Source organism: Prorops nasuta, unplaced genomic scaffold (genome assembly GCF_024137725.1).
Source record: "Prorops nasuta isolate Cenicafe-Biocafe unplaced genomic scaffold, Cenicafe_Pnas_1.2 PNAS00025, whole genome shotgun sequence".
In the NCBI taxonomy this organism is placed as follows: Eukaryota; Metazoa; Arthropoda; class Insecta; order Hymenoptera; family Bethylidae; genus Prorops; species Prorops nasuta.
The window spans coordinates 1,027,404-1,047,277 of NW_027116822.1; the positions used below are offsets into that span (position 1 = coordinate 1,027,404).

Genomic DNA, 19,874 nt, shown 5'->3' on the forward strand with positions numbered 1-19,874 from the left:
CATTTTCCTTTTCTATTAACTTGCCGCTTTCTTTACCCTTAATTTGTGATAATTCTACAGACTTAAATAATGTATAGATCATTAAATACTATTAGGAAACTATAGTTTATTTATTGCTACTACAATTTTACTCGATATCATCTTTCACCTCGTCGATAGAAGCCACCGAATTATTGCTAGAACGAACAATAGATGTTAAATCGTGAGTTACTCGAGCTATTCTAGCCGCTGCTTTAAATTTCAATATAGCCTTCTGTTTTTCCGTCTTCTTTTTCCACTGAAACACATTATGATTTAAATTATTATTACATCATTCTTGCTGCCCTTTCTGACATTATTAAATTAAATATTTTCATTGCTAAATTTTCTTCCCTCTCTCTAATCGCTCTAATCTGTAGGCAGTAACGACATCTGTAAATAGTAAACTTTAGCAGAGAAACTTGGTTAATAAGGCCGTGTTCCGCTATTGACTGCTAGTACTGAAAAGCTATATTTAATGTCACGCAAACTATAGATTACTAGTATTCAGAGTCAATAATGGAACATGGCCTGAAAGACACCCCTAAACTACAACTACAAACGATGTGGTGTGGTGGCGGTGGCTCGCTGTCTCGTTACAAACAAACTACGAAAGGTTTGTGACAAATAATTAATTTTTCTATCTTATTGTATTCGCAACTTATATGTCATGATGCTATTTGACATTTTGTTATCGAAGCATTTCTGCTTTACGAGTATGATTGTAAGAAAACATTATACCACACGAACATAACCTAAAAAAACATCGTGCTGAAAGAAATTTGAGTGCGTATGGAAATTGTTGGGCGTATTATAGCGCTAGTCCAAAAAAATTAGATTAAAGTAACGAATGTCACATTACAATCGTAAAGTAAAGTTATTAAGTAAGACTATATATTAGAGCAAAACCATGTACAAGTGTTTATGTGGTTTTAGTATAATATTTGCTAATATACTTACTTCTTCGTCTCTCGAAGGTACTCTTTCAAGATACTCTTGCATCTCTTTTTTTTTAGGATCAGCTATAGCTAAGACTGATACGCACCCATCCACTGTTCCTAGCACAATACTTTTTCCATCGTACGTACTGTCAATGGCACTTAACTCTGCTTGAACCCTATAGTTGGCTATCATTTCACAATCAGATGATCTATGAGAAAAAAAATATTACACTTTATTTTAACATCTATGCCTTTTTCAATATATGAATATTAACCTGAAGACTCTAATAGTTTTTCTACCACTGTGATAGTACAGAACATATTCATCTGTTCTGTTAAACATGGATATAACAGTAAATACTCCTTCTGCAACCTTTGGAATGTAAGTCTTTATAGTTGTACCTTTTTTTAATTCAATGAGCTCAAGGCCACCTCTAAAGTATAAGATAAATATTAGAAGATAAAGAAAAAGCTTCTTGATTAAAATTATTTAATTAAACAGACCTGCTTGGAGCATAAAGTGTATATTTCCCATCCTTACTAATGTTTCCACTCCATTTAGGAATAGTTCTAATTATTTTCTTTTTATTAATATCAACAATTGTACCTTTGTCAGATCCAATCACTCCTATCCAATAGCCTTTATTGGGCATGGGGGTAAGACAAACAATATCCTATAATAGTATAAAAAAGTGAATTTAAAATAAGTTCATATTAGCATTCTATTATTCTCTTACTTTTAATCCAGGAATTTTTAAAGGTATTTTATTTATCAGTATACCAGTGTTTGCATTATAAACTATAATGCAATCTTTATTTCCTTTATCTGCTGCAGGTGCAGCTAAAAATGCATAATCGGATGTTATAACTACTTCACGAAAAGGTGTTCCAGTGTGACTTCTAACCATATATTCAAATGAAAATAGTTTTCTTCCATCTGCCAGAAAAAGAATTATTGAAATCTTCATAAAATATATATTTGAAAATGATAAATTATTACCTGGAATAGTTCTCATGACTACAGTAGCCATTGCTCTCATACTATCTTCTCCTGGTGGATTATTAGGCCTGGACACAGTTATAACTTTAGTAGAACTTTCAATTAATGTTAACTGCTTAACATTGGTCTGCTCCTCTTTGAATAATACTTGTTCAGTTATCCTGTTCCATATTAATATATTTCCTGACTCAATAGATACAATATACCTTCAAGAAAATGTAATAATTTCAATATAATCATTTGCTTTAGTATAGAAATTAGCTTACTTTCCATTTTGAGTTATGACAGCGTGTGTCACAATAGCCCCTAATGGACTGTCTGCCAATTTAGAAATCAATTTTCCTGATTTTAAATCCCACACACCAACACAGCCTCTTGTTACAGTCACAGCTAAGTCACAATCCTCTGCCAAACTAATTAAAAGAATTAATTAAATAAAATAAAAATAATTTTTTTTAAATTTTAAATAAGATTAAGAATATACCTTAAAGTATCTATTTGTAACTCGTGTCTATCAATCACATGAACTTGTTCAAAAATATTGTTAATATTCCACACTTTGACACTTCGGTCTATACTTGATGTCACTACACTATTCCAATTGCCAATTGTTAATGCTTCCAGTTGAATAATTCTAGCAAAATGTGCATCTAATACTTTCACAAGCTCAGAAGACTCAAGACTCCACACATATAAATTTTTTCTGCAAATATGAGTTGAATAAATTTCGAATTTGTATCAAAAAGAAGAATTCAAAGACAATTTCAAACCTGACACCAGCAACAGCATAATTTTTGTTACCGCTAACCATAATTGAGTTGGAGCACATCATTCTTGTACTAATATTTCTAACACCATTGGGCAACATTAAAAAGTGAGCATCACTTTTATTTTCTAAGAACCAAACTATGAATCCATTCCCAGTGGTGGCTAGAAGATAATCTTCTTCTCTATCAAGTTTCAATTGCAATATATGCTCAATTTCATCGTTTCTAGCCCTTGGCATATCAGAAACTTTCTCCCAGAATGAAGAACCATCACTAATAGTGTATTTAGTGATTCTATAATCATTCTCAGTTGTGCAGGCATACAATGCCTTTTTATCCTGAGTAAAAACCATAGCACTGAAAAATAGGTCAAAATGTATTATTAATTTTGCATGTGCTTCACTATAACTCATGTACCTGTGAAAATTTAATGGATCTAGTGATAATTTCTTTTTATAAGTATGCAACAGCATCATTCGATCTTCAATATTGCCTGACCAGAAAACAATTTTATAATCATTCACATCTGTGTACTCAACGTCTGAAATGAAGAATCTATGAAGTCAGGAAGAAAATTTTTCTTAGAATTTTAGATAATTAAATATTACATAGAATAGGCCACTGATTGCTGTCTTCTGGATTGAAATGACTGTCTAGTAGATTCCCTCGCAAATCAAATCTCGACCAGCCAAGTTTACCATAGATAGAAGCAAAGTGGTCAGTTAAATGCACCCCAGTCACAGGATCTTCATTGGGCAATGGATTGTCAATTATTACAAACTCACTTGTCAAAGTATTAAGTACCACTGTCTAAAAATATTTTGTATATAATGAAAATTTATGTAAACTCTTGAATCATTGTATCTCACTTGATTGTTGGTAGTGGAAGCTGCAGCGTATCTGTTATCTGGACTGAGAACAAGCTGCTGCATAATTCCTTCAATGCCAGGATTTACATCCCTCGTCATGTCGCTCGTGCTTAAATCCCAAGTGATGAATCTATTGGAAATTGACACGACGTAGCGATAATCCGACGTGAGACAGAAGCCAAACACAGCAAACTGGTGTCCCTCAAGGGAGTACTGCAAGATTGACAAGATTCAAAAATGATGGTCCAGTGAAAACTTTGTGAAGTACCTTTAAGGGACCACCCGGTGTATGGAGACAATGATAAAGTGGAAGAAGAGCACAATCCTTTGCTCCATCTTTGTCACAAGCTCGAAGTAACATTCTCACATTGGCATTTCCACCAATCTCTGGTAACAATCTTCCAACCAGTTGTGGTGCCAACATATCTGGATGACTCCCAAGAATGGCACCACCTAATCTCAGAGCATCAGCCACTAACATCAGTTCTCTAAAATAGTGAAGCACCTCTGTTTCAATAGACGAATTATTATAAAAAAGGCTGGATTTCTTACCTGACCAAATTTTGGTCCTCAATAAATTGGCAAGCATCCTCGAAATCCGAAAGCACAGCCTGCAGGGGGCAGGAACTTAACTTTGCATGAAGCCACTCGTAGTTGAACAATACGTTCTTGAAGAGATCATTGAATCTACGCGATCTAACCAAATGAAAAGGAAGCTCGCCAAATTTTCGTAAATTGTATCTTGAAATAGATCCCTCCTTGGAATAAAATGCCAGTGGCTGTTCTGGTACTTTTCTATCAGCCACTCCTTCTTTGTCTGCCAAGTTGAACCTGTTAACGAATCGAGGATAAGAAAGAACTTGCTTAATTTTCTTCATCAGTCATGTTACCTGTGTCTTTGAATCTCGGTATATTTGAAAGGTTTCGGATTTCCACCGCCCCAGATTCCTAGATAATAATCAGCTATCATAGAATGAAAATAAGTGGCCATGTTCATGTTCTTGAAATATCGTTCTTTAGCGGTATCCCTGAATTGTCTATGGTACCAGTTGAGAACGCTAACGCCATCAGCTTCTCGCTCGCTTAGATAGTTTGGCAAGTCATTTCTAATTCTGGTCCAAAGAAGTGGAGGAATTCTTCTGACCGGAGGCAAGTGGTATTGGTAAACGTCGTCCAAAACTTTATCGTCCAAGGATATCAGATCCTCTAATTCCGATTCTGATAGGCCAGATTTTGCAGCTGTTATGTAAGCCAATGCATGAAAAACCAGAATTTTTCCATGCTGCTTCTCGATTCTCTCGAAGAGCATCATTATTGAATCCATGACTGTACTGGCCAAGTGAGTATCCGCAGGTTTGGTGTAACTCCTCCAGCGGCAGATCTCTGCAAACACAAGCTTTACGAAAATCGGAAGGGAGCATTTTGATATCGCATTTGCCACAAGACGCCATTGATAATTGTTCAAGTCCCTGTGAGCTGTTTTCATCCACATTCTAATGACGTCCATTGCTAAATCTTCGCCTAAAGCTGTGACCTCGATAAAACTATCCTCCGTATCTATCATTCTGCGAAGGAGTCGATAGTCCCGAGAAATTACTGGATTTGACTCTTCGGCAGCGCAGGATAAAATCATCTGAAAACAATTTTAATTAACTTTGTTCCATTTCAAACTACTCAGGCTCACTTTGCAATTCGCAGGGAGCCTCGTTGGTAGCCAAGATAATTTATTTCCTTGCGTGCCAGTCAACTGATCCACGCTGTCCAGGAATAATAGAATTGGTTGTTCCGGAGTCGCACGGGTCAACAGAGCTTTGAAGAATGCTGTTAGTGGGACGAGGTCATCAGGGATATCATCGAAGGATGCTCCACAATTGTATGAAATCTGCAAATTAATAGTGTAGACTTTATCTTTCTATTGTAAAGTAGATTTTTGATATTTTGAAACTTAAATATTATTTTAGAATATTATGAGAGTATAATTTTGCAGGACCTGTTGGCAGATCGATATCAGAGTTGGAGTCAAGGCACTGCTATCAGGAGTCGTGCCTAAGAATCTTATGACGTTGATTGGTTTTTTACCAGTAAGCCACGTGGTGTAACTTAAACCAGCACTCTTGGCCAAAAGCGAGGTTTTCCCACATCCTCCTTCGCCGTAAAACACCAATGGCTTCTCACTGTCATCCAACATGTATTCTTTGATTCTCACCAAAGTATCTTCACGTCCATAAAAAACTTTGACTGAATTATTACACGCATGCAAGTGCTGTAATATCTCGGTTATAATTTGCCCCTGGGCCGAGCTGTCTTCCTTCCGCATTGCTCTATCCACGAGTTTTACTATATTTCGATAAAAGTGGGTTATGAAATGTTGAAGATATTCACTGTGAGTTTCGGGGTCCAAGCCTTCTCTGCCAATCCACTCGACTGTGTAACTAAATTTCTTTGATTATTATCTGCTACTGAGACGAAATTCTGAGATTTTTTGAATATTCAATTAATCACCTTTGATAATTAGTTCTTTCGATTTTATCTGGCAACCTCTCATCTCTGAGATTAGCAAGCAATTTCGAAGCTTCGTTGTCCAAGCTTCTATTGACAATATCCAAGAAAAGGCTGGCTTTTTTCAGGTTTTGAAGATTAATGTTATTGATGTATCGCACGTACGCCAAGCAATGATTTTTTGTGTTTTTTACATTTAAAATCCCATTGATAACTTCTCTCTCGGTGACTAAAAATTAATTTTTTTATAATAAATCAGTTTGCATTTAGCAATAATTTAAACATTGGTGTACCTGACATGAAGTAATTATGCATTGTGTCTTTGTCAAATTTTCCATTATTGTACAAGGACTGAGCTCCTTTTCTAAAAAGCTTCTGCATTTTCAACATAGTGTCCCACCATATGGCTTGATCTTCTTGTTGTAATTTTGGTATTCTCTAAAAATTTACGTTTTTGTTATAAAATCAAATTTTATTATTTTTTCAATCATACTTTGTTATTAAAATTTTTGAGAATAGATGAAATGGGCTGTAAAATACTGGTGGGAGGTACAGCATTACTGTCTTTTTTGTACCATTTGTCCAACAAACTCACGTCCATTCCTTGACCCTCCAATTCGGTTCTCAACATTTCTAGTTCTGAGCTCAGTACGTAGGTTGGAATGGGCCTGTATCCATACTTCTGTCCCAAAAATACCTGAATACCGATTCCATATTTTTTTTTAATTTAATGGACGGAAAATTTATTGTCGAAAGATTTATAAATTTTTACCACAAAATTTGGACCCATGGACAGTCTTTGACAATTTTCTATTTCTCGCATACATAGTTCAGTCGTCATATGATCATCGGTGGCCTCATCACGAACACCCCATCTCATGTCAACTACCTATAAAAACAGAAATTGCGCACCAAATTTTCTTCGCTTCCAAACTTTCAAGGACAAGTGTATGATATATATGCTAGTACTCTGCACAAAAAATCATAAAATCAATAGTGTACGAATATAATATTCCAATGGCTCACTTGAAATTCCAATCCGTGTTTTTCCCTGCAATAATCCTTCAGCTTTGGATAACATTGGGCCATTAATGTATTTCTTTCCATTGTTGTATCTAAAAGAAATTAATACATAATTGTAATTATTATTATATAAGGAGATTATTATTATGTACCGGTAAAAGTAGAGCTGGTAAAAATTCGAACGATTTTTGAGCTCACTGCAGGCAAAGATTTTAAAGATCCTGCGAAGATCGAGTCGATGGTTGTCTCGTCCATTTTTTATGTTTAAGTATCTTTTTTATAGTCTTGAAATCAGATTACATCCTGCAATTTAGCCATCTATTGCGCGTCTGCGAAATTTTCGCATTCTCCATTCTATAAATACTAGGATTTTCTGGTTGCTAGGACTTGTTTACCTAGGAGGTGTAATACTACATTGATTGCTAGGTTTTCACATAGTATATGACTCATTGGAACTTTCCTTAGTATATATATATATATATATAATCTTTTCCTATTAGTTTAGTTATGTCTGTACTTTTAGGTTTCCAGATGGACATTAACATATTGTAAATAAATTGTTCGCTCAACAAGAAAAATGGCTCCACCAGATCCAGTAACTCAAATGAATACGTATCGGTCCTATGTGACCGTACTGGCCGATCCCAACTCAAAGGATGAGTCAAAATTAAAGGTGGCTCAAGAATTATCCGAGAACTTTGAGGTACTTGATGAAAATCAATATTGTTTAGAACAGATTTTTCGAATGTTTTTTTTTATCTGTTTTAGGTGATAATGTGTTCCTCTCAGTATCCAGCTTTTCTGGATCATTTGATGAAAATTTTCTTAAAAATCTTACAAGAGGGCGAACCACATTTTATATCGGAGTACAACATTCAACAAGTCAGGAAGCTTATCCTGGAAATGATTCACCGACTGCCGACCAATGAATATTTGCGACCATACGTAAAACAAATTTTGAGTTTGATGTTGAAGTTATTGGAAACGGAGAATGAAGAAAATATATTGGTTTGCCTGAGAATTATCATCGAACTTCACAAACAATACAGGCCGACATTTAATCCTGAGGTTTTTATAATTGTCTGCTTTGAAATTACTTTAAATATCGAAATAAGTTAAAAAATATAAATATTTCAGATCCAGCATTTTTTGCAATTTGTAAAATCGATCTACAGCGAATTGCCAGAAAATTTGCCAAAAATTTTCGAACCTCGTCCTCCTTTGCGTGTTAATGATTTGTCAGAAATAAATATAGAAGCTCTTTTAAAGGAAACTTTTACGATAACAGCAATATATTTTAAAAAGAAAGCAGCGGATGGGACGGTAGTTACAGTAAGTATACTAAGAATAATGGAATCAGACAAATTAAATTATATTATTAATTTGGTAACACTATTTTCAGTATAATCTCATCCCGAAAGCTGTGTTGTCTTTGAAGGTTTTACAAGAACTTCCAATTATCGTTGTGTTGATGTACCAAATCTACAAACAAAACGTTCATCAGGATGTATCGGATTTTATTCCTTTAATAATGACTACAATTACTTTACAACCAAGCCTACAGCATCGTGCATCGCCTGAATTCAATAAGGAAGTGTTTGTTGATTTTATGGGAGCACAGATTAAGACTCTATCTTTTGTAGCGTATATTATTAGAATCTATCAGGAAGTTGTATCTCAACATAGCACAATGATGGTGAAAGGAATTTTGGGTTTGCTTACACTTTGTCCAATGGAAGTAGCTCACCTAAGAAAAGAATTGCTAGTAGCCACCAGACACATATTAGCTACGGATTTAAGAAACAAATTTGTTCCACACATGGAACGACTTTTCGACGAGGATGTTCTACTAGGACATGGTTGGACCACTCATGAATCACTCAGACCTTTGGCTTACTCAACTTTGGCTGATCTAGTCCATCACGTCAGACAGCTTTTGCCTCTTAGCGATCTTGCTAGGGCAGTCCATCTATTCAGTAAAAATGTGCATGATCAAAGTCTTCCAATAACCATTCAAACAATGTCCTGCAAGCTTTTATTAAATCTCGTCGAGTGTATCCGACAAAGATCTGACGCTGGAAATAGTAATCAGGGACGAGAATTATTGATGAGAATGTTGGAAGTTTTTGTTTTGAAATTCAAAACTATTACAAAATTGCAAATGCCAATTTTGCTTAACAAAGCTAAACAAGTACCACCTGCTGCGACAGACATAAAGACCGAAGACATTAAACCAAGTTTAACAGATCTGAGTGAGGATAAGGATTACGGTAAATCAAAATTCGGATTTCCTTCTCCCCAGGCAATGAATTATAACGTAGCGGATTATAGAAGTATGGTAAAAACCCTTGTATGTGGTGTGAAAACCATTACATGGGGCTGCGCTAATTGCAAATCCGGTGAAATGGCTCAGTCAAAACAATTCCAGCCAAAGGAAACATTGGTTTTTATTAGGTTGGTGAAGTGGTCCCTCCAAGCATTGGATATCTATACGATAGGTCCTCCTACCGTTGGAGTAGTTTCACAACCTGGCAGGCCAGCACAACCTCAAACAGTACGAACGAAAGAAGAGAAAGAAGTCCTCGAACATTATAGTGGTGTTTTCTCAATGATGAATCCTCAAACTTTTCAAGAAATTTTTTCAACCATGATAGATTACATGGTCGAGAGAATCTTTAAGAATTCCTCACTACAAATACTTGGAAATTCCTTTCTTGCCAACCCTACAACATCCCCCATCTTTGCTACTGTTCTCGTTGAATATTTATTGGAAAGGATGAGCGATATGGGGTCGAATATCGAGAGAAGCAACTTGTACCTAAGATTATTTAAACTTGTTTTCGGTAGTGTGTCTCTTTTTCCAGTAGAAAATGAACATATGCTTCGACCACATTTACATCAAATAGTAAATCGATCCATGGAATTGGCAATGTCGGCTAAAGAACCATACAATTATTTTCTATTACTACGAGCTTTATTCAGATCAATAGGAGGTGGATCTCACGATTTGTTATATCAGGAATTCTTACCATTGCTTCCAAATTTATTAGAGGGATTAAATAGATTGCAGTCTGGTTTGCATAAACAGCACATGAAAGATCTCTTTGTTGAATTGTGTCTGACTGTTCCTGTAAGACTTAGCTCTTTGCTTCCTTATCTTCCTATGTTAATGGATCCATTAGTATCAGCTTTGAATGGAAGTCATACACTGGTCAGTCAAGGTCTTAGAACTTTAGAGCTCTGTGTTGATAATCTACAACCAGATTTTCTGTACGAGCACATTCAGCCTGTTCGGGCTGATTTAATGCAGGCTTTGTGGAGAACTCTACGCAATTGTTCCGATCAAGTGGCTACTGTAGCTTTCCGTGTTCTTGGAAAATTCGGTGGTGGAAACCGAAAGATGATGATAGAACCACAAAAATTAGAGTACAACGATCGTGAAACCAATTCTCCTGCAATTGTGGTCTATTTCCATGAACCATCCAAGACAATTGACTTTCCTGTAGAGAAAGTAATCGAAACCGCATTTAATGGACTGAAGTCTAACACGACAGATATATTTTATAGAAGACAATGCCTAGAAGTGATTCATTGCTACCTAGCAGCATCTTTGCGACTGGACGACAAGTGTTCTATTCTCTACAAATTATTCACACATCCAAGTTTCAAGGAAGGAAAAATTCCACATCTCCAAGGAGCACACTACAAATGTCCCGACCTAATTGCCAGAAATGTGCAGCAGACTGCTTTGACTGGCTTGTTCGTGGCTGCAGCAGTTAAGGAGTTAAAAAATTCAGTTTCCGGAATTGTAATCTCTGTAGTCAGGCATTATACCATGATAGCGATTGCTCAGCAGGCTGGACCGTTTTGTTTAACGGGTAGATCGATTCGAATGCAAGGCTTAGACTCTTTAGTGTTAATCGATGCTCTGGCTACAGTCATGGGACATGAAGAAAAAGAATTATGTAAATCTGGTCAGTCGGCACATTTGGCTCTAGTTTTAATTTTGGAAACAGCTACACAAATTTTAGGCACCAAAGAGAGAGCCTGTCAACTCCCATTTATGGAATACTTGGCTGAGAGAATGTGCTCTCTTTGTTACGAACGTGCTTGGTATGCCAAGCTTGGAGGCTGCATTGCTATTAAATTCTTATTTGAACAAATGTCTACAAAATGGGTGCTTAATCATTTATTTGTTTTTCTCAAAGCTCTCATGTTTGTCATGATGGATTTAACAGGGGAAGTATCAAATGGTGCTATTGATATGGCCAAGGTGAACCTGGAACGGATGTTAAGGGTCTTTGTGAATCCTAATATCCAAGAGGGAAATGCAGATCTGGTGGAAGCACAAAATAAGAGTCTTTTCGAGGTGACCCAAGAATTAGTGAGGCAAGTCACCTCACCACACACGATTGTCAGGGAGCAAGCTATGTCTTCTCTGAGATTATTGGCTGAAATACAAAACAAATCAGTGACGGAAGTTATGGAACCTCACAAGGATGTCCTGGCTGACATGATCCCTCCCAAGAAACATTTGCTGAGACACCAGCCTGCCAATGCTCAAATTGGTTTAATAGACGGAAATACTTTTTGCACTACGCTGACACCACGATTGTTTACAATCGATTTGACTATCAAAGAACACAATACATTCTTTCAAGAATTATTAGCCCTTAGCGAGGCAGAGGATACTAGCTTACAAAAACTCCCTTGCTACAAATCGGTATCTAATTTGATCCCATTGAGGAAATCAACGTTGAGAGCATTAGCAGCTTGCCATTATATTGTAGCTTGGAGAGTAAAAATTTTTGGAGTGCTTTATGCAGCCTTGGAAAAACCGAATGCAGAGCTACAGGAAGCAGCCTTCGAATGCATGCAAAAATTTATTGCTGGCTTCCAGATCGATATGAATGTCGTGCATGGAATCATGAAGCCAATGTTGGAAACTTTAGGAGATCATAGAAATCTTAGCCTAAAATGTGTAAAACGCCTTTCTTATTTAACCCAATTGTTCCCAAGAAGCTTTAGCATAACTTTGTGCGAGCATCTCGTATTACATCTGAAAGAGCTTCTGGAAAGCCTAATTCAAGCACATAAAGGAATTTCGAGATCAGGAGAGAACGAGGAAAAAATAGCTACTATTATAGGAATTTTCCACCAGATTCCTGCAGCTACGCCGAAATTCATTGATATTCTCTGCAGGCTGGTTTTGCAGACAGAAAAATCTTTACTTGTGGAAGCCTCTAGTCCATTCAGAATACCATTGATGAAATTCCTTCTTAGATACCCAACGGAGACTCTTAATCTATTTTTACATGACAATAATATTAAGGATCAGCAGTGGGGAAGATATTTGGAATTCCTCATTAAACACAAGGATGGAAAACCATTCCGAGATGTATTGCACAATAGTACAAGCAGGTTTATTACTATGCTGCTATCTCATTCTCAAACAAGTGCAAACGAACTTGCTCACAATGATAAGCGAGAGCTTCAACATCAGGCAATTAGGATTATTTCAATATTGATCAAATTTGATGAACAGTGGCTTTCCACCCAGAATCAACTTGTTGCAGCCTTAAAGCAAATTTGGTGCAATGACGAATACCAAGCATTACACAAGAAAGTCGATAGCGTTGACTTTTCTCACTGGAAAGAACCTAAATTGGTAGTCAAAATTTTGTTACATTACTTTGGTCACCATCCTAACGATATCGATCTGCTGTTCCAATTATTAAGAGCGACCTGTGATAGGTTCATACCTGATTTCCAATTTTTGCGAGATTTTCTTGAAAATATTGTAGCTCAAGAATACACTGTAGAGTGGAAACGCAGTGCTTTCTTCAGATTCGTCGAGCATTTCCCAACGAACAATATGTCTCAAGAGTTGAAAGCAAAAGTTCTGCAATTAATTATAATTCCATGTTTCGCTATTAGTTTTGAAAGAGGAGAGGGAACAAAATTAATGGGAGGACCTCCCATGCCTGACCAGGATAATCCTAAAAATGTAGTTTCAGTTTTTATTAGTAAAATCATCAATCCTGAAAATCCATTTGGATCTGCCGATTGCGTTCGAATTTCCGTATTGCAATTTTCTTGTCTACTAGTCGAGCAAGCGTCTCCACATATTCATGACGTCACTAACAAAAAACAAGGAGAAAAACTTCGTTCTCTGATGACCTTCGCTTGGCCCTGTCTTTTAGGCAAGAATTGCGTAGATCCGGCCACTAGATACCACGGTCATTTACTTCTCAGTCATATCATAGCCAAATTTGCCATCCATAAGAGGATAGTTTTGCAAGTTTTCCATAGTCTTCTAAAGGCCCATGCAGTGGAAGCTAAAAGTGTCATCAGACAAGCACTGGAAATTCTCACTCCAGCCATGCCAGTGAGAATGGAAGATGGTAACACAATGCTAACGTACTGGACTAAGAAAATTATAGTTGAAGAAGGATACTCTATGCAACAATTATTCCATATTTTGCAGCTGGTTGTCAGACATTACAAAGTTTATTATCCCGTGAGGCATCAACTTGTGCAGCATATGGTTAATTCTATTCAGAGACTTGGTTTCAGCCCAACAGCTTCGATAGAACATAGGAGACTGGCTGTGGAGCTTGCTCTGGTTATAATAAAATGGGAGCTGCACAGAATTAACGATGAAGCTGAGACCTCGGAAGGTGGAGGTACAGGATTTATGCCAGGAATAAAACGCCAGGCAGTTCAAGGTGCAACGCCTAACCAGGCGACTCCAGTCATGTTACCTAGGGTAGAACCGGGCTCGACAAAGCCAATTGAAAGAGCTCACGCTGACGCTGTTCTTAATTTCCTGCTCAGGTTAGCTTGTCAAGTTAATGACGCCACCACTACCCAAGGTAATCCTGGAGAACAGCTTTCGAGACGCTGCGTCGCCTTGCTCAAAATGGCATTGAAATCTGATGTCTGGCCACAGACTTGTGATTTAAAATTGGCCTGGCTCGACAAGGTATTTGCCAGTGTGGAGAGTACGCAGCCTAATTATGGAAATATTTGTACAGCTTTGGAATTGCTTACATTTTTGTTGGGAGTGATGAAGAGAGAACGAATACTGGCCAGCTTCAAACCACTTCAAAGAGGACTAGGTGCATGCATTGCTAGCAATAACACAAAAGTTATCAGACTGGTTCATGGATTGCTGTCAAGGTTAATGACAATTTTCCCAACTGAACCAGCCTCTTCTGCTGTAGCTTGCAAATATGAAGAATTGGACACTTTGTACACCACTGTTGGCAAGTTTGTCTTTGACGGATTTTCTGCGTATGAAAAAACCACTGCAGCTACGCCCAGTGCTCTTTTTGGTACATTAATGACCTTGAAGGCTGCTTGCACGAACAATCCAAGCTACATCGATAGGTTGATAACTCCATTCGTGAGAGTGCTGCATAAAATGTCCAAGGACCATCTTGATTCTCCTCAAGCAGAGTCAAATCCGGTTGGCAGCGAGCTATTAATCTTGAGTTTGGATCTAGTAAAGACTCGTGTCAATATCATGAATGTAGAAATTAGGAAAACTTTCATCGGACACATTGTCGGTAATCTAATTGAAGGTACGGACGATATCAAAGTCATGAAGGCTATTACCAAAATGCTAGAGGAGTGGCTGAAGAACAAAAACCCAGTTAACATGAGCCAAACTCTAAGCTTAAGGGAAAAATCTATGCTACTGGTTAAAATGATGCAGAATGTTGAAAAGAGATTTCCTGATGACTTGGAGCTGAATGGACAATTTTTGGAGATAGTCAATTTCGTTTATAGGGACGAGGGATTGAAAACATCTGAGCTCACTGCAAAATTAGAGCCGGCATTTTTATGTGGACTTCGTTGCGTTCAACCACAGATCCGTGCAAAATTCTTTGAAGTTTTTGACACTTCTATGAGAAAAAGATTACACGACAGACTTTTATACATAGTTTGCAGTCAGAATTGGGATGTAATGGGTCCTCATTATTGGATAAAACAATGTATTGAACTATTAATCGTCACTGCTAACTCAACTACGCAAATCCAAATGTCGAATCAAGATACTTTATTGCCTAGTGTCACTTCAATCATAAATATGGCAGATAATGAGGAGCACAAGAATTTTATTATGTATGCCGCAGTGAAAGAAGGACTTCAAGAGTTTACCGAAATCCCAGAGATAAAGGAAGAAATTCTCGACATGGATATCACTGATTCATCAACGTCAGAAACAATTACTACAGAGAAAAAGCCTACTCTGTTACAATTAATATCGAAGCAGAGTGATTTTCTGGAGCATTCTAAGAAAACTCGGACAGAGCAGCTTTTGTTGGCAATGGCTCAACTTTGTCATATGGAAACAAGTCTTGCAGAACGCGTCTGGTTAGATACTTTCCCAAGACTTTGGAGTATATTAGATGAGCACCAGCATAATACCCTAATAGCAGAAATCGTACCATTTATCTGTAGTGGTACTCACGTTGTACAGAAAAATTGTCAGCCCAGTGCAATTGCCACATTTGTGGAGGCCATTGCTCATTGCAATCCTCCAGTGCCAATGCGTCCAGCTCTCATGAAATATCTCGGTAGATCTCATAATCTTTGGCACAGAATGACCTTAAGTCTGGAGCAGATGGCCTTTGATAACGGAAATCAGTATAAAAATAAGAGAGAGTCTGATTGTTATGATTTTGAGCCTGACAATAGTCCCCATGCAGAAATATTGGATTCCTTATCAGACATGTACAATTTGCTGTGCGAGGAAGACATGTGGTCCGGCCTTTGGCAAAAGCATGCACACTACAAGGAGACTCTTCAGGCTACTGCCTTGGAGCAGCAAGGCTTTTTTGAGCAAGCTCAAGGAGCTTACGATGTTGCCATGGCTAAATTTAAGCAGGATTATGTATCAACTCCTGCACCATTCAAAACCCAGAGAGAATCTATTTTATGGGAGCAGCACTGGATTCGCTGTGCAAAGGAACTGAATCAATGGGATCTTCTCTTGGATTATGGAAGTAAAAAAGCTGAAAAAAATCCATTTTTAATACTAGAAAGCTCGTGGCGTATACCCAACTGGCCAATGATGAAAGAAGCTTTGACACAGGTCGAACATAATAGTCCAAAGGAAATGGCGTGGAAGGTATGGTATTTTTGTGTTTGTTTATCTTTTACAGAATTAATAATTAATACATTTTCTAGGTTAATTTATATCATGGATTTTTGGCAATATGTCAAACGGAAGAGCCACAGCGATTATCCGAGGTAGAACATTATGTGGAGCAAGCCTCAAAATCTTGTATGTGTGAATGGCGAAGATTACCTCACATTGTCAGTCACATTCACTTACCACTACTTCAAGCAGCTCAACAAATAATAGAACTTCAAGAAGCATTACAGATTCACCAAGGATTGCTACATGGTAGAAGTTCTTCTTTACACGATATGAAAGCAATTGTTAAAACATGGAGAAATCGTTTACCAGTGATTGCCGATGATCTCAGTCATTGGTCTGATATATTCACATGGAGACAGCATCACTACACGTTTATTTCCAATCATTATGATTCCCAGCAAGATCAAACTACCAATCATTCAATGCTAGGCGTCCACGCATCTGCTCAAGCGATAATTCACTTTGGAAAAATAGCCAGGAAGCACAATCTCAGTGGAGTTTGTTTGGACTCCCTTTCCAGAATTTATACAATTCCAAGTGTTCCAATCGTTGATTGTTTCCAAAAGATCAGACAACAGGTGAAGTGTTACCTGCAAATGGCTTCTGTCACTGGCAAAGACGAGTTACAAGAAGGATTGGAAGTCATCGAATCAACTAATTTAAAGTATTTCACGAAGGAAATGACTGCAGAATTTTATGCTTTAAAAGGAATGTTGTTGTCCCAAATAGGAAAATCTGATGATGCCAATAAAGCATTTTCTGCTGCTGTGCAACTTCACGATACATTGGTGAAGGCTTGGGCCCTTTGGGGCGATTATTTGGAACATATTTTCACAAGAGATGCGCGTCAAATATCGATTGGAATATCTGCTATTACATGTTTCTTACATGCTTGCAGACACCAGAATGAATCGAAATCAAGAAAATATCTTGCTAAGGTCCTATGGCTTTTGACATACGATGACGAAAAATCATCACTTATGGATGCTGTTGATAAATATGCAGTCGGTGTTCCTCCGATTCAGTGGTTACCATGGATTCCACAATTACTTATGTGCCTCGTCAGGCATGATGGAAACGTCATTCTGAACCTTCTTAGCCAAGTGGGCCGTATGTTCCCTCAAGCGGTCTACTTTTCTATTAGAACTCTTTATTTAACGTTGAAAATTGAACAGAGAGAAAGATATAAGAGTGCTGAACTAGCTGCTGGAAGGATTCAGGAAAATGCTGATGGTAGAACTAGTCAACAGCCTGCCCCTGAAACTGTACCTATTAAAGCTACACCACCAATGTGGAGATGTTCAAAAATTATGCACATGCAAAGGGATATTCATCCAACAATTTTATCTAGTTTGGAAGGAATTGTCGATCAAATGGTTTGGTTCCGAGAAACGTGGTACGAGGAAGTTCTCAGGCAGCTGAGGCAGGGGCTGGCAAAATGTTATGCTATTGCATTTGAAAATAGAGGAGCTGTTAGCGAAGCAACTATAACGCCTCATACCCTTAACTTTGTCAAAAAGCTGGTTTCCACTTTTGGTATTGGCATTGGTAAGTATTTCTCTGTAATTTTAATTATTAATGAAAAAACCTTCATTAATTTTTCTTTTTATAGAAAATATTTCTTCGTCTCAAAATGTCAATAATACTTTTGGATCTGCTGCTTCGGAATCTTTAGCCCGTAGGGCACAGGCTACTGTTCAAGATCCAGTTTTCCAAGAAATGAAAGGACAATTTACTAGTGATTTTGATTTTTCTGTTCCTGGCGCACGGTTGCTGCACAATTTAATTAAAAAACTTAAAAAATGGATAAAAATACTTGAAGGAAAGACAAAACAGCTACCAAAGTTTGTATTATTTTATAAACCATTTTATAGTAACTGAAATATAGCATAAATTATAAAATACTTATCGTTCTTGACACAGATCTTTCCTAATTGAAGAAAAATGCAGATTCCTTAGTAATTTTAGCCTTAAAACCGCTGAAGTGGAACTACCTGGTGAATTTTTGCTGCCTAAGGTAAGAGTACGTAGCAAAAAATCATTTTTGAAAAATAATACATGTAAGAAAATTGTTAATACTTCTTTTTATCGTTTAGCATTCTCATTACTACGTGAGGATTGCACGATTTATGCCTCGAGTTGAGGTAGTGCAACGACATAACACAGCAGCGAGAAGATTGAGAATTCGAGGACACAATGGTCGCCTATATCCTTATCTAGTGGTCAATGATGCAGGTTTAGGAGATGCCAGACGTGAAGAGAGAGTTTTACAGCTTCTGAGAATGCTTAATCATTATTTGGCTAAGCAAAAAGAGACTTCTAGGCGATTTCTCCATTTCACGGTACCTCGTGTAGTAGCGGTTTCCCCTCAAATGCGACTAGTAGAAGACAATCCAGCTTCTGTGTCCTTACTGGATATTTATAAACAAGGCTGTGCCAGACTTGGAATAGAACATGATGCTCCTGTCGCAAGATATTACGAAAGATTGGCCGCTGTACAGGCTAGAGGTACCCAAGCTAGCCACCAAGTTCTTCGAGACATTTTAAAAGAAGTGCAAACTACTATGGTTCCTAGAACCATGTTAAAGGATTGGGCATTGAAGACCTTTCCTGCTGCTACTGATTATTGGACATTTAGAAAAATGGTAAGCTAAGAAAGACTAATAAATATTTTATAATTTTTTGTTAAATTTTACATCTCTTTTCATAACCAATTGTTGGTTTCAGTTTACATTACAGCTATCCTTAGCTTGTTTCGCTGAATATGTACTACATTTAACTCGACTAAATCCAGATATGATGTACGTGCATCAGGATTCTGGTCTCATTAATATTGCATACTTCAAGTTTGATGTTGATGAGACTTCTGGTGAACTAGATGCTAATAGACCGGTCCCTTTCCGACTGACACCAAATATTTTGGAGTTCTTAACTAATACAGGTAAACAAAAAGAGAACATTAATTTATAACACTTAAATTGCAATTATTTGATAATCTTATTTCTTTTTCAGGAGTTTCTGGACCATTAACGGCTAGTGCCATTGCAACTGCACGGTGTTTGGTACAACCCTCGTTTAAAGTTCACACAATTTTAAGAGCTATTCTTCGAGATGAGGTGATAGCAGATCACAATAAAAAACAGGAAGATGCGAAGAATGCCTCTCAAGCTCCGACAGACATGAAAGGGGAAGTTCTAATCACGATGGTCACTCGAGCTGTTACCGCGATTGTTACCAGACTTAATTCTTTAGCGAATTTTGATGGTACTGATAGTAAAGTCGGAACTTTGGTGGCAGCTGCAAATAGTCATGACAATCTCTGTAGAATGGACCCTTCATGGCATCCATGGCTATAAGAATATTTCTCGACATCGTTCTAATAACTACAGTATTTTTCTAAGTGATGAAAATTGTCCATAATTTTGGCCATACTAAATTTCAACTTAGGTAATATATTAAGATCTGTAAATAATGTTAAATTAAGAATTGTAAAGTTAATTTTGTAAGTCAAATATGGATTTTTATGATATAAAAAATAAATAATATAAGTGATTAATTTTTTTCCCTTCAATATCACAAGCGACA

The 19,874-nt window shown here is 37.2% G+C and overlaps 2 protein-coding genes across 5 annotated transcripts; one reads left to right on the plus strand and one right to left on the minus strand.

Moving 5' to 3' along the window:
• Nucleotides 1-97: 97 nt before the first annotated feature.
• LOC136782338 (NACHT and WD repeat domain-containing protein 2) lies at nucleotides 98-7,601 on the minus strand. 3 transcript variants are annotated; one of them, XM_066741717.1, is made up of 23 exons: nucleotides 7,270-7,601; nucleotides 7,121-7,209; nucleotides 6,867-6,983; nucleotides 6,588-6,791; nucleotides 6,388-6,532; nucleotides 6,098-6,323; nucleotides 5,586-6,027; nucleotides 5,280-5,477; nucleotides 4,486-5,228; nucleotides 4,148-4,426; nucleotides 3,864-4,083; nucleotides 3,596-3,808; nucleotides 3,335-3,536; nucleotides 3,144-3,267; nucleotides 2,730-3,083; nucleotides 2,444-2,662; nucleotides 2,226-2,372; nucleotides 1,960-2,165; nucleotides 1,697-1,896; nucleotides 1,464-1,633; nucleotides 1,235-1,393; nucleotides 979-1,168; nucleotides 98-277 (listed from the first exon to the last, which is right to left on the minus strand). In XM_066741717.1, the coding sequence occupies exons 1-23, from the start codon at nucleotides 7,370-7,372 to the stop codon at nucleotides 128-130; spliced, it is 5,100 nt and encodes a 1,699-aa protein (XP_066597814.1). In that variant the 5' UTR covers nucleotides 7,373-7,601; the 3' UTR covers nucleotides 98-127. The 3 variants fall into 3 exon arrangements, with proteins under 3 accessions (XP_066597814.1, XP_066597813.1, XP_066597815.1); XM_066741718.1 differs by having other exon boundaries at nucleotides 176-773; XM_066741716.1 differs by having other exon boundaries at nucleotides 2,730-3,267.
• Nucleotides 605-19,873, plus strand: Nipped-A (Transcription-associated protein Nipped-A). Of its 2 annotated transcripts, XM_066741715.1 has the most exons (13): nucleotides 605-634; nucleotides 5,294-5,468; nucleotides 5,583-5,676; nucleotides 7,641-7,820; nucleotides 7,886-8,185; nucleotides 8,255-8,449; nucleotides 8,520-16,256; nucleotides 16,316-17,837; nucleotides 17,902-18,133; nucleotides 18,213-18,306; nucleotides 18,386-18,934; nucleotides 19,017-19,230; nucleotides 19,302-19,873. In XM_066741715.1, the coding sequence occupies exons 4-13, from the start codon at nucleotides 7,695-7,697 to the stop codon at nucleotides 19,643-19,645; spliced, it is 11,313 nt and encodes a 3,770-aa protein (XP_066597812.1). In that variant the 5' UTR covers nucleotides 605-634; nucleotides 5,294-5,468; nucleotides 5,583-5,676; nucleotides 7,641-7,694; the 3' UTR covers nucleotides 19,646-19,873. The 2 variants fall into 2 exon arrangements, with proteins under 2 accessions (XP_066597812.1, XP_066597811.1); XM_066741714.1 differs by lacking the exons at nucleotides 605-634; nucleotides 5,294-5,468; nucleotides 5,583-5,676; nucleotides 7,641-7,820; nucleotides 7,886-8,185 and having other exon boundaries at nucleotides 8,245-8,449; nucleotides 18,213-18,312.
• Nucleotide 19,874: the final 1 nt, after the last annotated feature.